The 22,305-nt window shown below is 41.0% G+C and overlaps 1 protein-coding gene across 1 annotated transcript; it reads left to right on the top strand.

The window, feature by feature from the left end:
• Positions 1 to 953: 953 nt before the first annotated feature.
• IGSF22 (immunoglobulin superfamily member 22) lies at positions 954 to 22,305 on the top strand (the record flags this gene model as incomplete). Its single annotated transcript, XM_082762821.1, is given in 20 exon segments — positions 954 to 988; positions 5,512 to 5,581; positions 5,583 to 5,609; positions 5,611 to 5,652; positions 8,230 to 8,283; positions 8,285 to 8,472; positions 9,697 to 9,831; positions 10,340 to 10,459; positions 12,438 to 12,447; positions 12,492 to 12,532; positions 12,534 to 12,607; positions 13,039 to 13,094; positions 13,097 to 13,111; positions 13,115 to 13,155; positions 13,157 to 13,250; positions 13,252 to 13,261; positions 13,773 to 13,834; positions 14,281 to 14,466; positions 19,787 to 19,915; positions 22,026 to 22,305. Coding segments are annotated over 20 exon segments (1,473 nt in total). The 3' UTR covers positions 22,110 to 22,305.

Raw genomic sequence — 22,305 nt, 5'->3', positions numbered from 1 at the left:
GGCTGTACGCAGGCAAAGTGGAAAATGGTTGTGCGAGGTGAATGGCTTTAGTTTCATGTCTGCGTTGCTTTTCTCTTTGCTTTCCATGAAAGGAACAGTATGAAATGCCACTCTGAAGTATCACTCCTTGAGACTCTTAAAAACAAGGTTAAAAGAGCTGTGCAAAGTATGGTGTAGGGAAAGCTCGGTTACTTGTCCAACTCTTTTCTGTAACAGAATCTAAAATGAACGTTTACTCACACCAAGTCTTTGTTTTGTATAGTGCAATGGTACCACCTAGTCGTTTCTCAAGATGTGGTTTGGCTTGCAAATGGATACTGATTCTGTTAGTAGAAGCCATACAGTAAAATAGCAATGCTGTACGGTGATGGGTGAAGTTAATGTCTCTGCAGAGTACCTATCAGTTGATTCATGGTACACCTGTGTTCTTAAGCATGGAGGGTTGTCTGTATTTGTTTTTGTGTTGTTTTTTTTTTTTTTTTCTTGTCCACAGTCAAGACATGGGCTAGTTGAGTCAAAGTGGTGGGCAGTAACAGACAATGACATATCCTTCAAGTGCAACTTTTTGGTCTCTGGAAGTCAGTTAGTCTTATTAAGAAACAAGGAATCTTGTAGCCTCACAAGTCTTCAAAAGCTTGCTCTTTCTTACTAAATTTACTGTTAAGGGTAATTTTTCTAACAGAGCGCTTGCTGTCTAGAAAGTAGCCAGAGTGAACAATAACAAAAGGTTAGGCCCAGCAGAAAAAAAAATAAAAATTGTTTCTTACCAGTCATTTGTACTCCACAGATGGCACAAGCTGCTGGATCTTAACCTGTACCACTTTCATGTTAAGAAAATCTGTGATCAAGGCTGAAAAACTTTGATCAGGTAAAGGAAATACAAGTAAATGAAATTCCATTTTAAGGTGAAAGGAGGAACTGTTAGAATGGTGAGTTGTTTTTTAAACCGTTTCATGGTGAGTGTGCAGCAGATTGTGCAGTGGAGCAGGTAAGTAAAGCAGCATGCTGTGTGCCTTCTCACTTTAGCATTTGATGCTACTGGATATGGAGTTGCTCCATAGAGACTGAGGGTAAAATACGCTCCTTAAAAGGGCATTTGGAATTATAGAATAACATCTCTTATCTCTTCCTAGCCAGCCCCATTCATTACTGTTGCTCACACTGCTGACCGTTGGTGTGCAGGAAAAGAAAGGGTGAGAACAGTACAGTGAAAGTGAGGGTGGTAAGAAGAAGAAAAAACCCTTTGGCCAGAGCAGGCAAGAAAGAGATATCTCTTTTTCCTAGATTTGTGGTTTGTAGAAAAGGTTTCAAAAATTGTGTTGCTGTGAGAAAAATTCTGAGCAGAAGAATGACAAAACAGTGGCTAGAGATGCATGATATCCCTTTTATTTTTTAGAGGGTATATGGAGATACGTAGGCTAGGACAGAGACTCTTCATTCGTCTTCTGTACATAAGGAATTGGAGAACATTCATTTCTCATACAGGCCAGCTGGAGACAAAGGCCAGCTCAGCAAGGAGACTGGAGTATTTATGTTCTGTGAAGGAAAAAGATCTGTTTGGGTGACCACCCAAAACAGAGCACCCTTGGTATAGCTGTAATTTCTGCTGGCAACAAAGCAAAGTCTGAAGGTCACGTGGTCTTGCCATTGTCTTCCCCATGGACTGTATCTTCTAGTTTGCAGTGCATTATTACAGCCTCTATCAGAATAGAAGCCTGTGCCTCTAACTTTGGGAAGGGTTGTGTTTTGGGTTGATCTCCTGCCCCATGATCCTCCAGCAAGGACACAACTGTGTCAAAGATTACCATTTCTTATTTCTACCTTATCAAGGAACACTTTTTAAAACTAGGGACCTGCCATTTCTAGATGACTAATGCTTATCCCTTATGGATGAGAAGTGAATAGTCCCTTTTCCCCAGACTGCCTTCCATACTGACACTGGTCTTGGCATAGCTGTAGGCAGCAGAATCCCCACTGGAAACAGGTTATATGCTGACAAGTTTCTCCAGTAGCATAGACACATGACTTACCCAAATGATGCACGCCAAACTGACAGAAAGTGGGCTGCATCTTCTCTGTGGGATTTGCCGAGAGGGAAGTGAGCCTTTTTGTAATTGTCAAAGGCCAGCTTATAGCACTACATGTATTGCCTCCGCTGAACCATTAGGTGTGGGTTTTGATTAGAAATATTTTGTCTTGCTTTATCTTGGCTTAAAGAAACCTCCTTTCTGTTTGTGTCTTGGTATTGCAGTGAGATCAGCAACTCAGTTCCCAGCCATGCTCACCAAGAGTGAGGTGTGCATAAGCCCTCTTAGCATTCATACATTCCACAGTGTGATAAACTTGAGACAGCTGTGGAGGTCCTTAATAAGGAAAAATTGCAATGAAATTATCTAAATAAATAAGCAGAGGTAAATCCATTCTGATAGTAGCGTTTATGTTGATTTTCCTGGTGTAAAATGGAGACCTTTTGCTATTATCACAGAAAAAATGTACTGGCTCCAGTAAGGCATTTGCATGGAGCTGTTAGAAATGAGTATTCAGGGTCATCTCCTTATTGGTCAGTCTGACCAGAAAAAAGGTACTGTTTTACCTAAACTCAGGAAATACTTCTCAAAAAATACTAAATGGGTTCATTCTGGTTGAAAAATGCTGCACATCTTTGGAGCCTTCTAAAATTAACAGTTTAAAATATTGCCTATTACAGTATGTAGATCCATAAAGTGATAAAAACAGCCTTCTAGGTTATTCTACATGCTTTTTTTCCACCTCTGTTATCCTGATGCACTGTGGCTTGCCAACGCAAATTGCTAGATAGCAGTTAGTTTGACAGGAGAGCCACACTTACCCCTACACACATCAGGCAAGTGTATTTCTTAATGCTCCTTTCCAGAGTTTGCATCCCTCAGAACCCTGCTGCCGTAACAGCAGAACTGCAACAGCAGAAGATGTGCACGTGCAAACTGAGATTGAGACACACTGCTCTGTTGAAGTCTTCAGCTTGCAAACACAATTCATCTAACCTGTATTTGTCTAAACATAGGGCGTAAGTAGGGCTTAGTACAGCTTGACAGAAGGAAGTAAGTCCTAACAGGCCTTTTGTTACATCCAGTTATACCATTCTTAAAAGATGTCTAAAACCAGAGAATCAAAGCACCTTGCAGCACCCCTATACAAACTAGGCAGCCCATTTTTTCCCTTACGTAGATGACTATAATGTCACTGTTTCTAGAGACTTGTATTGGACTAGTCAAAATCAGTGGGAAAGATGCAGTTCATTTTAGGTTCTGGAAAGCAGTCTTACTGCTTCAGATTTAGCATTTCCTGTTTATGCAGAACTCATGATCGAATGATTTGATTGGGGCTGGAAGAATGTGGCCTTTAATGACCAAGTAAATAAGCCTTCCCATCGTGTTCCCACATGACAGATCCCTAACTGTCTGATGTAACAAAGATCATGAGAGTCTCTATTTTATATAACAAAAAAATCACAAATCATTCCTGGTAGTGTGCAGAGCATTTTTAAAGAACATATTTAATTCCCAGAGTGGTATCCATGATAGACGTGAAGTTGTACTAAGTACAGTAAGTAGTAAAGTAAAGCAAAGTTAATCTAATCTTTTCCATAAAGCAGACATTTAAAATATCATATACTCAAACAGAGAAAGCAGGTAACAGGTCCCTATTCCATTTCTTTCATTCATTCATTCATTTCAATGTTTCTTTCTGAATTTTGGAGACATTCTGAGCTGAAGTGATAAGTAAACAAAAGCCGAGTACAACATGGAAAAGAGAGAAGTGGGTACCAGTAGAAGAAGGATCCAGAGTGTTTTTTATAGGATCAATAAGGAGTATGTGCTAAAGGTAGCACTCCTTTTTTTTTCTTGCCATTAGTTATTTTCTTTACAATAAAATTTTTAAAAAGAAAAATTGAAGCATTATAGCACTCCTCAGCAGCAAGGAAAATGTCCCAGTTTGCAGCTGGCATACTGCAAGTTTCACATGCTGTTGCATGTTTGTAGGGCATTGTTGCCTATCAACAGAAAAGAGCTTTAGAGCAAGAACCATTATTTTTGTTCCTTGGTTTTGTGTATATTGTAGTGGGGCACTACTGCATCTTTCAGGCAAAAGCAATACTAACATTTAATTCATAATAATATTCAGGGCATATGTGCCAGTTCATCCCTGTTTAATTCATGAAGTCACGTGACTGACAGCAGAAATTCTGCCTTTCTGCATTCTGCTCTTTTCCTTATTTCACTTACTATGTCCTTTGTCTCCTCTCTTTCCTAGCCCAATCTATTCCACCTCGTCTCTCAGACAGTCCTTTATTTACAAGTCTGCCCACCAGGGCAGGTCAAACTCCCTATTTCTTCTCCTACAAAACTGCAGAGTCTTAAGTCCAGTAGCTTCCATTTATGCTCCTTTGCTCTCTATAGTTTATGCAGTTGAGGTGTGATACTCATTTTCATTGCAGAGCACTAGAATAAAAGGGTGCTTCTGAAAAGAAATGCATCTTCATTAGCCTTAGGCCAAGAATATAAAATCCAAAATACATCACTGTCAGTGGAAAGGCTTCTGGCTGTTTCTGAGGCTTTGGCAAGGCTGTGAGAGATCTTTAGGGAGGAAAGAGCATAGGAGTGGGCCTCAGATTTCTCTCCTCAAAGATTCTGGATTTTCAATGGGCCAGTTCTATTAAGAAGTTTAAAAATACTGATTTAAACGAATAAAAAGAGAAATTCAATAATATATTTGCTGTATTTCCCACTACCACCACTGATAACATTGGCTTCTTTTTTCTTTCCAGTCTCAGTGCCTCTCATGAGGTGATGCAGATAAGTACAAGCATATAGTGTCTAAATTAAGTTCCTTACTTGCCTGTGCCCCATTCATAGTCCACCAAAGACAGCAGAAGTTAAAACATCTTACTCAGTGGAGCATGGAGGATGTAAATGACTAGTGGAAGGTCACACTAGGGGTGTAAGCAGTCACAAAATTACCTTGGCATTTTTCCCCAGGTCAATAAAAGTTGGACTTCAAAAAAAGTAATGAAGAAAAGGTCAGACAGGTTGTTTCCTTGTTTATGAACTGATTCTAAGACTTAATTTCTCAAGGCACAGTCAAACTTCCAGCACCAGTAATGCAGACTGCTGCTTCTGTCAGTTTTGTAGTAGACAGCCACCATCAACACCAAAGTCATCTTTCTTTGTTCCTGGAGCATTAACAATGCAGCATATTCCCAGCAGATGGTCTGGCAGGCAAGGTGGTGGGAAGGATTTCTGTAATGCCTTTATCTAGCAATGACCCTATGAGGGAAGCAGTTAAAACCTTTGCTGTATTCTCTGGAGCTAGGAGAGCTTGTTTGGAACCACGTGAACACCCCTTCCTAGATATCTGTAATGCTATAGGGATGACAGTTTCCTACTTAAAAATGTAGCATGAATTACTTGTGAGATGTTACGTGTCGAGCCTCTAACTGCTAAGAAGAATATAAAGAAAATGATGACCGAGGAAAAAAGAAACATTAGAGATCCTCTCCAAAGTGTCAGAGAAGGACTTTGAGAAGGTGTGCATGAACTTAAAAGTTCCCTGATTTCCATGGGCTTCTCAAAAAAGTTGAAAGAGGAGGTGAAGAAGAAAATGGAGGTTGAGGTTGGTGGCACTGTCTGCTTTCAGGACAGTTTAAATGTTCATTTCATTTCATACTTTTGTTTTTCTGTCCACAGTGACTAACTGTCCTTTGCATAAAAGTGCATAAAATGGCCTACAACGTCTGTCACAGCACCCAAGACTCTTGACAGAAATAAAAGACCTCAAAAAACAGCCTACATCCAAAAAGAAAGCTGTGGAAGAAAGCAGTTCCACATCCCAGATAGGATACACATCTACAATTTTTTGCAGCAGGACTTTTGAAGGTAGATTTTTAAAGGAGCATGAAAGAATTGTGCCAAATCTCAACAAGGTAGAAATGTCTTAAGAACCTCTCTGTCAATTATGTCTGTAGGAAGATCTCTCACTACAGATTAAATTCATATCAAATCAGGTTCTTGGTGTTAATGTTGCATCCTGATAGTCTAGCCAAGGTCTTCAATCCAGTATTCCTTAGGATAAACAATGAATTAAATAATTAAATGTTAATGAAATAACCCAAATACGAATATTGCAGACATGATCTTATTCAGAGAAATGACTGTTGTATTACACGTGTTCAAATGCCCTTGACCAGAGTAACCCGCAACGTACAGGATGCCTCTCAGATGATTGGGTATGCATTTAGCTATACTGGAGACTCATTCTCTAACAGGCTGACTTGCCTGGGGCAAAGCTGCACTTGCTGACGATGGTTTGTTGATTTCCTACCAAAAAGGAGACCGAGGCTGGACTTCGTTCACTGTGCTACCCCCTGCTGGCTTTAGGTGTCTTTTAAGCAGCACTGTGTGTCCTGCCTGCTGTGTCCACTGCACAAAAAGAACGTGTTCAAAGGTACAGGCATTCTGCTTATTATGGGGCAAAGCCTTTGTGTTCCCTGTATTCCCTGAGAAAAATACGAAGCAGATGGATAAGAAAAATATGCTGTGCATTACCAACATGAATGAAAAATACCTGGGTGTCCACAATTTTCTTGAGGCTGGAAAGAAACTCTGTAATATTCAGAGCGATAGGTGATGTTTGTTATGGGATATGGGAGGTTCTGTGTACAAAGATGACATCTGCAGAAAAAAATGTGAAGGTCAAAACTGGTGGGCCAAACTGTGACCTGCTTTCTTTTCTTATACATCCTTGTAACGATCATGATTCATTGGTCTTTTTAGGCTCAAAAAGAAATCTAACATTGTTCAAGTCATAGACCAACCTGCAATTAGCAGAGCACCCATGTGAAAACACCTTTCATGAGATAGCAGACTTCAGTTTGAAGCCTAGTTATTACACATAATAAGCCAAATTCTCCACCGACGTAAGTGTGGTAGGGGTGTGAGTCACTACTGAGTTTGGACCAGTTTTAGTGGAAAAAATGGGAATGATAAAGTGCACCTTGACACTTGGTAAAAGTGATGCTGCCTACCTTCCTTACCTTTTACTGCAGTTGGTCCATCTTTTAAAGATAAGCTTTGCCAGAAGTACCATTCTTTAAGTGTAATACTTATCTTTTTCAGTAGCAGGGCTTGGACACAGAGTATTTGGTAGCGTTTGCCTTACTTAAGCCTTAGCAACCCCGTGCCAGGTACTGCAGCACCCTTGACAGATCATGCAGAAAGATAGCAGTCCTCTTTCTGCTTACCAGTTGGTTCCAGGTATCTTATCTGCAGCTGCCTGAAGCCATTGACTTTACAATGACCTAGAGTCAGGAAAGGGAAAAAACAAACAAACAAACAAACAAAAAAAAAAAACAGAACTGAGACAGAAGAACTGAACAGAAAAATAATGTGTCTGTTGGAATTCGGTTTTGTAAGATTACATGAAATTTCTGTTGAACATTGAGCTATTTAGCTTAACTTCTACTGAAGTTTAAGGAATTAATTGATCTTTTTGCTGCCATTTATGAAAGAAATCAAACTGACTTCACTGAAGTCTCACTATTTAGTGTAGGAAATCCATGGTCAGGAACTAGGCAAAACAAAATGGGTATTTGTCTTTTTGGTATTTTAACAGGTGAGCTCCTAACATTCCTAACAGAACCAAAAGGGCTGAAAGAAAGGCTGACAACAGTGTTTGTAATCTGCCTGCCAAACAAAATACCAAAATTCACCTGGAAGTTCAATGGGCAAGAGTTGAACCAAGATGATAAGTATGAGGGCATTCTACTGATGATGGATTGGTCCACAATTAGGTCCAGTGGCCCTAGAGCACTCGTTGTTGAGACTGAAGATCTTGTGCAGAAAGCTCCCCTCTTCATTAATCATAAGTAACACAAGGTAAGCATCTTTGGGCTGTGGGTGAATCTAACGCAAGATTAGCAAGGTTTGAGATGCAAAATCTATAGAGCTAAAGTGCAAAGCCCCAGAATTTGGGCTCAGAGAACTGAAAGCTGCAGTGTTATACAGCTGGTCTGTAGATGGGCAAGCAGAGAAGCATCAGGGCCTCTTTCACCCTGGAAGTAAAGTCCCAAGCCTGGAATCTCCTGTGTAGGAGCCTGGCTGTATCCTGCAAAAGCAAAGCCACCTGTTCTGATCTATAAGGTATTTGCTGATACGTGCCATTTCTTGTTGCCAATCCTCTCCCCTTTGCTAGGAGTTAAAATTCAGTTCATCAGTGAACCTGAGAAGCACCCAAGATGAAAAAGGAAAAAACCTGCCTGGAGCATGTGCTGACTTCCAAAGATGTCACCCTGAAGGAGATGAAGAATGAATGGGTGATTGAGAAGCCTCTTAAGTACACCAAAAAGCATGAAGGAAAGAGAGCAGAGCTTATTATTAATGCTGCTGGGCTGAGTGATTCAAGAGATTGCACAGGCATTGATTGCTGTGCAAGACAGTGACCCTAATGAGCGGTACATCAGTGGCAGTCTAACTGAAGAAGGTAAGTGTGATTGGCTCGAGAGGAAGAGGAACAGTAGCCTTTGCACTGTTCTTCATTGCAGAGTAGTAGTGCTGCTTTGCTGTAACAGCTAGGAAACTGGTGTGAGATAACGCTGCTCTGCAGTCTGTTTATTGTTTAATGTGGAATAAGCCATTAGTCTGTGCTTTGTCTTGGTTGCATGAAGGTAATAATTAAGGATTTCCCTTTGCTGTACAAAGTGGTAGATGCATAAAAGAGTAAATCTTCCTTTTAAGTCCTTGCACGTGCCACCTAAACCAGCCTAGTAAAATATGATGTTTTTTATTTTAGCCAGGATTGTCATAATGAATTCACATCCTGATTCTTTGAAGTGACCCATGGGATGTTTGACTGCAGTCTGCTGAAGACCAGCAGCACAATGTGAGGCTATTGGTATAGTAAATATTTAATATCACATTTGTTTTGTGATTTAATTTTGCAGTAGCGTTATTGATGCTGTAAGCTTTTATCTATGATCCTTCTATAAGGACACATGGCTGTTAAAAGTGGAAGGTTGGCAAGCTTAGCCTCATGCTCTTGGCATAAACCAAAGGAGAATTTCAAAGCTCTTCTTCACAGTCTGGATTTCGGTGTCTGCTAGTATTTGAGATTATTTCTGTTAGCTGTGGATCAGTTTTGAGTATGCCCAGATACCTTCCACGAAAAGTGAAGCGTTTTAAGACTATTTTAAAATAAACTGCTTGAAAGGCCAATAAAATGATATTAGCGTATCCTTCACAAGTTCAGAAACACCTGACTATTCAGTTGGCAGGATGGTATTAATGAAACCTCAGGGGCCAAAAGCAGCTCAGATGTGAAGTCAGGCAGATTTTAGGCAGTTTGTTCATGTGGAAGATTGATCTGTCCTAGTGCCCACCCCTGACAGCTGTCACTGTGAGGGTGGTATCTTCCTAATAGCTAGGCATTTTCTGCATCAGATGATGCCCCACAAATGCTAGTTTGACTTGGTGCACAGACTTAGGTAGGGGTAACACTACTAATAGTTTTTTGGCCAAGCATGTCTCATTCTGTTTTCCCAAAACAGGCCAGAAGAAAGGAGTGGTCTCCCAGTGGCATCCACAGCGCTGGGCTTTCCAGGTGTGCAGCTTCATGAGGAGTCTAGGGCCAAGGTTGAGCATGGCTGTTGATGGTAATGGGCAGAGAAACCCTGGCTTCTGGAAAATGGGTACCAGGCCTGGTATGTGAGTGCCCATCAGGATGGCCTGAAGGGACAGGGTTGGGGCAGGGGCCTTCTCTGACCTCTCCTCTGGAGAAGAAACCACTTCTGTGGTACAGGTAACCTGGAAAGCTGCGGCTGGGCCACCTCTCTATGCAGTGGTTCTAGGGGCTCCTACCATCCTGTGCGCAATGGAATTGCAGTCTGGTCTCTTAGTTACAGACTTACACTTCCCTGTGCAGAGTTCAGGTTCAGCTACAAATATTCTCTAGGTAGTAGCAGAAATGTTCATCTGGTTTGAAAGTTCCTCTGGATCAGCTAAGGGTCCAGAGCAGTGCCAAGAGGCTGTTTTCTGCTTTGGCTTTTGGGTTCCTAGAGCTGTATCCCTCTAGTGGATACCCAGAAAGAAGGGCAAAAACTAATTAACAAGAGTCTTTCTTTACCCCCCTTTCTTCCCTTGACATCCAATTCACCAAGCAGAGATAACAGCTTTCATTCTGAGGGCCTGTCCATTTTGTTATGAGGTCTCCATGCTGTAAATACCTCCTTGGTGTTTTAAATGCTCAGTCCACTCTGACCAGGACTCAGTCTGTTCTGCTCACGTGCTTCTACTGGCATTTCTTCCAGGTGCTTTTGCTGCTGTGAGGGGTGTATGTGTGATATTCTTGTTCTAACTGGGGATCCTGCCAAACTCTGTGTCATCCTGAATGATGAGAAGGTGGAAGGAGTGTGGTTCAAGGATGGCAAGTAGGTAAAATACCCCTGGTGTTGTCAGTATAAAGAAAAACTGCAAAACTCTTATGGGAAGTTCTCTGATATAGCTACTGTGGGATTTGGCTTGATTTTGGTAAGGGGCCTTTAACTAAGGACAAACAGATGGACAGAGCAGACAAGAACTGATCTGACCCTTCCCAGTCTCCTGCAGCCTTGCTCTTAGTAAGTTTTGGCTTGGGATCTTGGCTTTTTTTTTTTTTTTTTTTTTTTTTTTAATTTTCCTTCCCGGTTTCCTGTACAGATGCTTTCATGTTTGTTAACCCATTTTCTCAGCCTGTATACTTGCATTCATTCGCACAAGGCTGGTTTCTCACCACCCACCCTTCTCCCTCACCCAGTCTCAGATTTTCAGTGTAATCAGTAAGCATATCCTTTGCATGCTAATGCTCACCCTTCGTTGCATGCCATGTGTGGCTTTTGAAGGCAGATTTGCAGATCCCCCTGTCCACATAACACTGAATTCATTCTGTCCATACATCACAGAGCATTTTGCTAGAGAAGGAGTTAGAAATCCTGACCCCTTAGTTGTGTTAGAGGAGGAAACTCTGATCAGAGGATTCAGGGACAGGGTCAGAGATGGTGCTTATTGCAATGTGGGTTGTTTTGTGCCTCAATATGCTTGTCAGATTATAGCTGTGAGAGGGATCTAGATAGTGTAGTGGGGAGCCATCTGCAAACTCATCATTGACAGGCTGGGAGAGAAGCAAGAAGAGAGGTACACATTCAGACAAGGGACAGAGCAATAGTTGCCATTGCAGGTAGTCACCCCCTCTCCTTACTGCTGTTCAGAAGGCATACAACAGTGCTTGCAGAACTGATGCTTCACCAGGTACTTTAACCCGGGCCTGTACCATTTGACAGGCTTATCTGTCTGCATGAGCAAAACAGCTTCTTTCTGCTTCTTTGTTAGCTGAGGGGATAAAATTGAACAGTCGTACTGGTTGATTATAAGTGACTAAGCATAGGTTTCTGTATTTATAAATCTGATCGAGAACGTTGGCCTCAACCTTTGCTTCAAGCGTTGTTGTCATGAGCAACAAGAAAAACACCTTTTCTGAAATTACATATAAATACATGTATTACTCAGCTCTTGGCAGCCAGATGGCGCCAGATGGACTTTCAGACTCGTCTGCAGCGTGGAAATGAGCCTCTGCTGAATCAAGGCGAGGTGGGCAGATATCGCTGCCCAGGCAGCGGGACAAATGTAGCAGTAAGGATGCTTTGTCTGCAGCACCAAATATAGATTTATCGAACCTGTGTGCAGTAAAAGCTCATCCAAGCTGTGGTTATAAGGAGGGCTGACTTCCTGCTTTCAGAACTATTCTAGTCTGCATTTTATGACAATTTCAGCAGAAGATTGTCCTTTGTAAACCATATGCATAAGACAGTTGAAAGAAATACCACCAGGAATATTTAGGAACTTGGTTATTTTTCTTTACTGCATACATATCATCCTTGGCATTTTCCCATATTACTCTAACAATTGACAGAGTATTTCGTTTACAAGCTGTAAATTTGGATTCCATGATCTTTGTCATGATCATAGCTATCTAAATGTAGCCTTAGGGAAGACTAGAACAAAGGGCTTCTTCTTTTACCTTCAAAACTTAGAAACTGCCTGGAATCAGATCTCCAGGCCCTAAGGAAGTGGGGAACTTTGGGGACTTGATATTTCCCAGAGCTTCCTCTTTCTCTGCTGAGCTGAACAACTGAAGGAGATCAGCCAGCTCCCTGAACAACAAACAATTACTTAAATTACTTAAATGAAAACACACTGAAAATTTTGCACATCCCTGAAGACTGATGAAATACAGGATTCTTACGTTAAAAACATCAAGGAGTGTATGAGGGGCCAAGCTCTGGACCATCTTTGTTGGGAATTTGCAGACACAGGAAAAATGTCAAACTGTATTTGCAGCTGCAGCTTTCAATTGTCTTCTGTTCTTTCCAGATTCTCCTGTTATTGAAGAACCCATCCTTGAGCTTTTTGCTGCACGTTACGAAGACTGAGCATACTGCAAACATCAAGGTGCCTTTCAAGGCAAAGTCTTGCCTTGTGCAGAGTCACATGGTGCAGAGATGGTGTTGAGGTGATAGAGAAAGAGGTGATGGAGAAAACTAGTAACTAGGTTACAACCAAAAAGTGTTCAAGAGAAGACAGTAGAGCCTTTGTGCTGAATCTGAAAAAAATGTCTATGGCTCGGCTTCTGTCAGTCTTTACCTCGGAATGGTTGGTAGATCCCACATCTTTTTATAGCAGGCTGGTCACTGGTACATATGTTGGGTTGTAGACACTGAATTCAGATTTCCTTAAAAAAAAAAAAAAAAAAAAAAACTTGCAGTGGGGCAGACTGAGTTACCAAATCAGTTCACTTTTGCTGGAATCAGTAGAACTACCCTGCTTTACACCATGAAAGGATATGACCCTCTAAATAATAGCTCTCCATGTCACTCTGTTCAGCTGCTCATACTGCAGACAAACCAAAACCCTCACAGGGGACAGTAAAGTTCCTGGAATACACAGGGAAAATGCATTATATTGAGATGAAAAGCACCAAAAGGCAATGGCAGAAAGCAGGTGACTCACTTCACCATCAAGAAGAAGATGGGCTGGGGAAAAAATCTTGAATCCAAGTAAGGATGGTGGAAAGTAAATTCACCACATTCACTATGGGTGGAGAAAGAAAGAGCCTACCAATTCAGAATATGTGGACTGAATTCTGAGGGCCTCACTGAGCCCCTTAAAACAGAAGTTTTTGCTGGACCAGCCTATTGGTAAGTATTTGATCATCTCAGGACAGCTGTTTTAAGGTGGTTTCACTATCCTGTTTCCCATCATTTTTGTTCTCTTCCTTCTTGCCAATCCCCAAAAGAATGCTGTCCTTGTGCCTCAGGGGACATTCCAAGGTCAGGAGCTTAGAAGCTGTTTCGTGCCTGGGCTAATAGCCAGGATCAAGCAAATAGCCAGGTCTTTTGACTACAAGTGTCTGTGGACTTAGAAACCCATCAGTATGGACTGGCCACAAGAGAGGACTGACTAACACACTGTTCTAGTGTCAGTTACATAAGCTTAGTAGAATACAGCAGAAATGAAAAGTGGCTTTCTCTGGAAAAATATTGTGGGGGAGGAGAGAAGATAATTTAAAAGGGAATGCTTAAAAACATTTTGTTTTGCAGCCAAGAAAGAAAATATGTCAGCCAAAACCTAACTTGGTTAGACAACACTGTTGAACTATGTTCTAGGAGTTATAGTTTGGGTACCTCTTGTGCCCATTTTCCTTTACAGACTGGGATCCTCGGAGAAGCTGTACCTCCCAAGATTTGCAGCCCCCTTTCCTCAGGATCAGAGTATATCATAGATGCCAGAGTAGAAACAATGAGTCTGGCCTATTGAAGCATTTCAGAAAGACAGAAAAACTCCAAATTAAAGTAATATACATCAGTTCTCACCTAAAACTCTGCATTTTTTTCGTTTTTATTTAAATTATCTATGGATTAGAGAAGGCATTTCTTGACTGCTTTGCAGCATGTTGCAGAAAGAGCTCATTTTTTGAATACGTGCAACCATTGAAATGTTTCAACCATTTCAAACGATAAAGGGAAGTGGATGGCAAAGTAAGAGGCTTTAGAAAAAGGTTGTGGCCATGAATAAACCTAAACATATAAGTTAGCCTCCTTCACTTCTTACTGTACGTATTTATGTATGTGTACATAGATGCACACAATTTGGAATCCACAAATTCTGTCTGTGCTGCACTAAATTGATTTTTCTCTGTTTAGAGCCTTCAAGATAGATGTCTCAGCTTCAAGTTGTAGATGTCAGGAAAGAAGCCGTCGCCATCACCTGGAGCTCCACAGCCCACGTTGGAGGCTTTCCAGTGGAAGGCAACATCATAGAAAGAAGGAAGAAAGGCAGCAATCTTTGGGTCCCAGTCACTGAAGAGCCAGTCCAAGGTCAGACCAAGATTATTATGTTTTATGTAGCCAGAGGAAAAGCTAGAGATTAATCAACCAAATGTCGTCATGGCATCTAGCTAGATGTATATCTTGACATACACTGTTCAAAGTGAGATCCGCTTTTCAACTCTCAAACAGAAATAGCTGGATACCCACAAGCAGCAATGAGATGGCAAAACCACTGAAAGTCACACCCATGGATTTGGGTGCCTGATTTGGCTACCCAGATTTGGCTGTTTTTCCCTGACTGTTTCTCCCTGACTTAGACCAGAACTGAATTAAACAAATGATTGATTTTGTTGTATCCATCAGAATGCAACCATATGATCAATGCTTAGCACAGCTTGCATAACACATGGGAGTGTTCCTATCAGCAGCAGCATCTGACTAACGAGACTTATGCTTTTCCTTTTCTGCTAATATTTTGGTACTTTCTTGGATTCTTTCCTCTGTCTCATTCAAAATGTTGGACCTTCATATTAATTAAGTTATGATCAATCATGCTACCCAAAAATATCCCCCTTAAAGTCACAACATTACTCATGGTAAATAATGGAAACACTTTATGATAGATTATTCAGTTTCAGAGGCGCTTTTCTCTCTCTTTTTTTTTTTTTTTAATTGAATAATAGTTTAACCTTGCTTAAAGGCTGGACTATGAAAGGCTTGTCCAATCTGAGTCTGTTACTTCATAGGAAGTCCCACTAAAGTCAGTGGGATAAGATATAAGATATTTTTCCCCACCGTGTATGATTATACCAGGTGCTATAGACCATAACATAGTAGAAAGCATTATAATGGCAAATTATGCATCTCTCTCCATAATATCTTAGAGATTCTATCTCCTTCTTCTGGACCTTAGCGAGAGATGTAAAAATGGACCCCTGGAGATCTGAAGGCTAGATTTAATTAAGGGGCTCCCTTGACCCCTAAGTTCATGTTGTTCTCCAGCAGTCTGTGAGCTGAAATTTCCTCTTGCTTTTTTCTCAGTCCAAAATCAATTAGAAAAAAATAAGTGACCACTCAGGAACACTTTCATAGGTGACAGTTGTGTAATTGCAACATTTGTCTCTCCAGGTACCGTATTCAAAATGGATGGTTTTCTGAAGGATATAGGATGAATTCTATGTGATAGATACCAACCATGCAGATCCTGGACTTCCTAGCACACCCTCAACCTGTTGTTGCAAAGAATCCCCTCAATATATTTCTTCTAGCATTTATCATCTGGTTCCTAAACATGTATGTTATAACTAGACCTATGCATTTATGACTGAAGTCTGAGGGAATGTGGCAAACTTCAGCGTGGATTGATGTAATGAATTGAATTGTGTCTTGCAGAATTTATGAAAGTTGCAATATCTAAAACAATATCTATTTTCAAGAATGACTATTAACTGGGGTGCTGTAATCCTTGGCACATAAACTTGAACATTAACAGTATCTTGCAAGCCAGTAAGCAAATTCACTTGTCTGAGCAATTCAGATAGCACCTAACCACTTGACATAGGACTGTAAGAGGAGATTTATTAAATAAGAACAGAGACAAAGCAGTCAAAACAATAAAAAGACAGGTTTTAGGAAATATAGTACAGATCTCATCAATTAGCTAGGAAGAGACAGAAACAATGCATTGACCTTTAATGAATAGATACCTCTCCCAAATATACATGTATGTGGAGAATGAGTGGTGGTCAGTGCTCTTAAAATGTGTCCTTTCCAAGTTGAATTCAGATGGTCCCATGTCAAACACTGTGAGGACTTCTAAATGACCAGCTGTGGAACAGGGCTGTATGTATGTGCATTCATTTTAGAAACTGCATAATCTCGTTGGACAGAATTTGCTCCATGTTTACTAAAGCTGCTTTCACTCTAGGTTTGACATCTTGTAATAGGAGCAGCTCTATGTTCACATACGCAAGCGTAGGCCTGCAGGTACAGTGATCTGTCACAGCTCTCCTGCTGTCATGGAGCCTCTAGAACTCATGAATGGCCTCCACAAGGTGAATTTGTCCAGCTCCAGCATGTTGTTAACCTGGCTGGAGCTAAATCAGGGAGCTGTGCCATCAAGATACGTACTAGAGGATGTGAACTGAGGACCAAGGAAAGGACAAAATACACCAAGATGCATATCTCTACTACCATTTAACCCTGTGGGAGGCTTGCAGCAGAAACAAATCCTTGTTCTGAATCCAAGTCATGGAAGAAGCAATGGAATTACTTCGACAAAGAAGGAATTCTAGCAATGCCAGCTCCAGGTAAGACCTGCAGTATCTGTCCAGATCAAATTCCCATCTCTCACTTGTTACTTTCTTACATTTTCCAACTGTACATCATTTTTGTAAAGGGTTATCAAATTCATCTTGCACAAAGGAGCATTGTGCAAGAAGCTCTGCTGCTTTTTGCTGTATTTTCAGGGTGCTGGGAGGAAACAGAGGCCTGCACAACCTGTGCAGTCAGTCAAATTAAAAGCATTCTGTGATCATGGCTAGCACTGAGCTGTCCCATGAATGGGTATGTCAGGTATAATGGCAGTTGTTTATTCTACCACTGACCTCTCACACTGAGCATGTGATTACAATTGATTGTCCAATTTGTGTCATGGATACTGTAGTTTGAGTATCATTTAGGTGGGTAAGTATGACAGCAAATCAACTGTCATGTTTGAAATGCCAGTTAGTTTTAAATACAGTGGTACTGAGACAAGATTATAGTTCTTTCAGGTGATGGGTTTGAACGGGATGAGCAGTCAGGTGCTAGCATGCTAAAGATAAAATAGTATTATCAGAGGTTATGCTTCAGAGACACTAATTATGTCTTGAGAATGAAAATTTTGTAACATTTCCTGAAATCCCTAGCCAGCTTACTATTCAAGGTAGCAAAATATTTAAATCCTTATTGTTTAGGACTTGGGAGTTCTTGATTATTAATTATGAAAATCAGACTTATTATGCCTATGATATTCTCAAGTGATAAAGCACGATGCTGACTGCTCTAAGCAGCACTTATGCCAGCAAGAAAAGGTGTATGATTCGTAAGTCATGTTGTATAACACTGATTTCTGCAGAGTAGAAGGATGTTCATACTTGACTAAGGAAATCTCAGGAGACAACATCTGGGTGACCAAAAAAGTTCCTCTCAGTCTCCACTTTGGAACCATATAAACAGTCTGTGAAGCATGGCTTTGTAACACATCTCCAAAGAGAGAAACACCAAAAAATCTCAGAGGGACTGCAGGCTCCAAACAAACTTCTCTGGTACAGAATGGCAACATGTAATACTGTACCAAAGAGTATGACAAGTTCTATTAGAAACAGATGTACAAAATTGTTTGTGACAGGAGGTGGACAATAAAATTATCTAATGAGGCATTAAAGCTGCCTCTTTTTTTTGTTTGTTTGTTCTCATTCATTTTTTACATGAACTATTTTTAAATGTTCTACCTTCCTCACCTAAAATTGGTGTGAATAGGTGCTTATTACTAAGATGTTTGCTGAGGCATTAATGTCTCTCTTCTTGTGGTACAGGTATTAAGAAAATAGCTGGCATCATTGCTCTCAGCCCACTGCAACCCTTACACTAACTGCCTTCTGCTGAAACAGTTCAAAGGTTTCTTCTTCCTGTCTCAGTCATTCACTTTTTGGGGCTTGAGTCAACAGACTGAAGAACGGCTTCACTCTCCTGTGCAGTCTTTCATTTTTTTAATCTTTTAGTACCTCTTTCTGTCTTGCGTTTTTCTTCTCTACCCTCATAGGTTTGATCTGACTGTGAGGTTGGAGAGCCACAGGGTGGTTTGTTCTGGGAGGGCAGGGTGCATTCATACATCTTTGCCCGTAAGATTCTGTGTTATGTCCTGTCACAAGAGAAATCCTGCACTTAGAGTTTTCTTTGGCATGCAGTGAAATACAGCTGCAGGGTTATGGAGGCTGCAGTTATCTTTTGGCCTTTTGTCATATGAGCTGTCACTTTGATTTAAAAGAGGATGACTGTTGGAGAAAACTAATAACAGTGCTTTAGGTTCATCAAGTCCCGCATAACTGCTCACTATTTTTCTGGCAAGTTCTTTTCTATAAGCCTCCCTGATAGTGGTTAGGGTAGAGGGACTTCTGTGCACGCAAGTTTGTCAGCTGCATTATCCAGCCCTCTGCAGCAGGACTGACAGTGTTCAGCAAACCATAAAGCATGGAGGAAGCTCTCTGGTTTATCAGCAGAAGCAGAATTTTTCAAGCATGCAACTACAGTTTGCACAAACTGAAGTTAAATCATTCTTGATTAAACCTTGAGTGACCTAGGGGGAGCAATTCGGTTATAAAGGCAAAGCTTGAGATCCATATACTGTCCTTTCTGAGGTATTACTTTTCACATGGATGTTGAGCTCATATCTGGAGAGGTTAAAGACAATGTCTTTGCTGTCCTATTTTTAAGCCTAGATGTCTGTGCAAGCAGTGGCTCTGTGGTACCTTGCAGAATTGGCACCCATGTAAGAATGCATCTCTCAATTTAAATTGTACAAATTTATCTCTATCATCAGCTATTGTCCCTTAGCTTTCAAGGCAAGCAAATGGATTAACTGTAGCGTGAGGTTTATGTGGCATCTCCCAAGTCAAGCCAGCTGTCTGCCTTGTTCCCAAGCTCAGCCTTTGCAGTAGCTCAAAGTCAGAGCCAGCTAACTGACACAAACATGGGAGTGGTGCAGTTCAGACCCAAGCAATAAGGAAGGTACTGAGCTTTCCTCACTGTGACCAATGTGGAGGGAAAGGATGAAGTAGTATTGCTCCAGACATCCCTAAATGCTACCCTGTTTCTCATTCTGTGTTTGATTGGGCACTTGCCCATAATAGCCCTAACGCAGCAGTGTCTATCCCCTTGGCAATCTGATGAGATTATTTCCATTGCAAGTGGGTGCAGCCCAGCGTAGGCAGACTAGCTTGCTCCTTGAAGAGGCTTCCATTACTGTAACAATCTGCTGGGGATTAAGGGACCTTTGCACTGTGTTTTTACGTCTCTTCACAAGAGAGCGTTTTTTAAAATTAACAAGCTTATTTTTTCATCAGAAGGGAATTACACAGGGCAAACTGCTACTCGGGTTCCTCAAGCTAAAAGAAATTAAGGAAGAAAGTATTTTATACACACACAGACTTTGGAAGGGAGGAGTTGAAGCGAATTTTTATTTTCCCAGAAAAGGACGCAGGGAGGGTCCCAAGTAGAAGAAACCAATACTTAAACATGCAAACTAATTTTTAGTTTTCCTCTGACCTGCCACAGCTGGCTGAGAAAGTCCCAGAAACTGTGACTCTGATACAGAACTGCCACCCAGATAAAGATGAGGAAGACAACTAACAGACTCATGGTATGCTGAAACATGATGTCAGTACTGCCACATGGTTCACAACTGCAGAAAAGGTCTACAGCAACAAGCACTGTCTGACCCTTGAGCTTCAATGGAGCTGTGATACATCTGCAAAGACAAAGGTAAGCATAAACATTCATGACAGTGCTGGAGGAAGAAGGGTGCTTTTGTATTCATGACTGTGGACTAAACTCAGTATTCCTCTTTGACTTTGGGCATACCACTAACGGGTTCTCCACCTCAGCTCCCCACCTGGGCAGTGGGCTTAAGATTACATTTCCTTCTATTCCATCCATTTGATAGCAGTCTTCTCAAGACCAGGCCACCTTTTACTATGTGCATGTGTCGCACATTACATAGTAGTTCCTACAGATGTTGATTAAATTAAAATTCAAGACAATAGGGCCTGTCCATGTACAGGGACAGTGGTGATGTCATGTCTTGACATAGCAGAATACTGGCTTCACAAGTCATTTGTCTTGGAGTATATTTCCTGTCTGACCAGGATTTGTTTCCTAAATGAAAATGATTCATTAAAAAAAAAAATCTGTCATGGGTAGGAGATTGCATGACAGTCTGTCCAGGCCAGGAGCTATACAAGTCCCTAAAAGTATGTTAGATGTGCTTTTAGCACTCTCACTAGTCACCATCAGGTAAATCCTTCTTCCTTTGTTCAGTTGTTACCTGCTCAGGCCTAATCAGTAATAAGGATGTCTCATTAGCAGTAGTCACAAAAAAAAAAAAAAAAAAAAAAAACAACTGAACACACCCCAGTTCATCAAATCAAAATGGTAAGTGATTTTTCTGCCCGGTCTGGGGAAAAGCAGTATGCAGGTACTTGGAGTAGTGAGATCCAAGCCCAATTTTTTTCTATCTGGCCTGTTACTATTTTGTTTATTAAAACAGAGATATAATACAAGCAAACTATATATTAACATGTGTCACCAGACTATACATACGTTTCTACGAAGCCTGTCCACATGCTTCTACAAGTCTTCTAATCCCATTAAGAGCAATGGGCAATACATTCAAGTAACATTATTAGTAATACACTAAAATGAGTAATAGAGTGTCAGCTTATTTTTATTTAATGATCAGCCTTTCTTGATCCATGCAACTAGACCATACGTACATTGCTTCAGTTACATGAGTAGCTGAGGAAAAGCATCTGCACTTTGGTGGCTGTAGTCATTTTCTTCTGTGGAATTTCTGTAGGCCTGGATCTTACTCCAGGCCTGGAAATAACTTGAATAGTTTCTGTGTATGAGTGAGTATAAAAGAGTAATAAATAGGAGAAAGCTAGGTTGGTTGTGCCTTGTGATACATTCCCTTGGTAACAGCCTGCCTGTCTTCAGGCAGGACAGCAGGACACAAGCAGATGTGAACTGATTTCTTATTCATCATTATAAACGGTGAGTCACTGGGTTCATCTGCACAAGCCTGAGAGATGGTAGAAAAAAATCTGAAGGAGAAAGAAGGAGAGAGAGCTGTTGCTTGAGAATGAGGTCTCACAGGAGAATTTTACCCTACAGTGTTATATTTAGGATGCAGGAGATTTGATGGGACCCTACACCAATGCAAAAGGAGATGATGGAGACTTCAGAAAATGTGTTTAGATAGAGGCTGAAAATGGAAGATTTACAGTGGACACTGGAAATTAAATTGCCCATGCAGATCCCCATGATTCCCCCAGAGCATTGTGTAGGCTATTAATGCCTCAGAGCAATGCCAGCAGAGCAATATCCCTTCCTTTCCAAGATCACCTGGTTTGGTTTATAATTGGGTGTAATTTAATCATGCATTTCTAAAGCACCTTAGGAGCCAAATATCCCAAAGCACTTTACAATTTAATGACATTAACAAGAGAAAGCATCAATATATTCCCATGGAGCAAAAACCCGACACCTTATTTACAGACTGAGAAACAAAGAAATTAATTGCTTGCCTACAGTTGCACAGCAGGTTAATGGGAGAATGAGGTTTCTGATTCCTTCCTTTCTTGCTTTTCAGTTTATTTGTTTACATGGGTAATAGGTACACTGGTCAGATGCTGAGGGTAACGCAGCATATTGCTCATTCCTATTCCTCCCTGAGTTTTCCCTCATGGGGAAAGAAGGCTCAGGGCATGAACTCTCATACCCAAGCTCTTTGGATTTGTACTTATGCAGGGGAAGATGCTGTCCTGATGGTGCTGTGTGTATGTGTCTGTATGTTTGTGTGTTCAACCAACAGTGCAGTGCAAAGCAGCCCAAGGTGTCTATGTCCTTGGCAGAACATTTTGACTTCACGATGGAGGAGTGTCCTAGGAAGGACTGACTGGCATTATGCTCCTCACTGACCAACCACACCATGAGTCGAGGCAGAGTCTGCACCATAAACTGTGCTTTCATCAACAACCCCCATCCAGGAGTGACCTGTACAAGGGCAAGATTAGCATCACATGTAAGTCCAAGTTGTGATTCAGCTCAACAAGCAGCATCTGCCTACGAAGGATCCCGACAGCCTACAGCTA

The sequence above is a fragment of the Aythya marila genome, assembly GCF_965140915.1.
Source record: "Aythya marila genome assembly, chromosome: 5".
In the NCBI taxonomy this organism is placed as follows: domain Eukaryota; kingdom Metazoa; phylum Chordata; class Aves; order Anseriformes; family Anatidae; genus Aythya; species Aythya marila.
The sequence above is the reverse complement of the archived record's forward strand: the minus strand, read 5'-3'. Positions and strand labels throughout refer to the sequence as shown.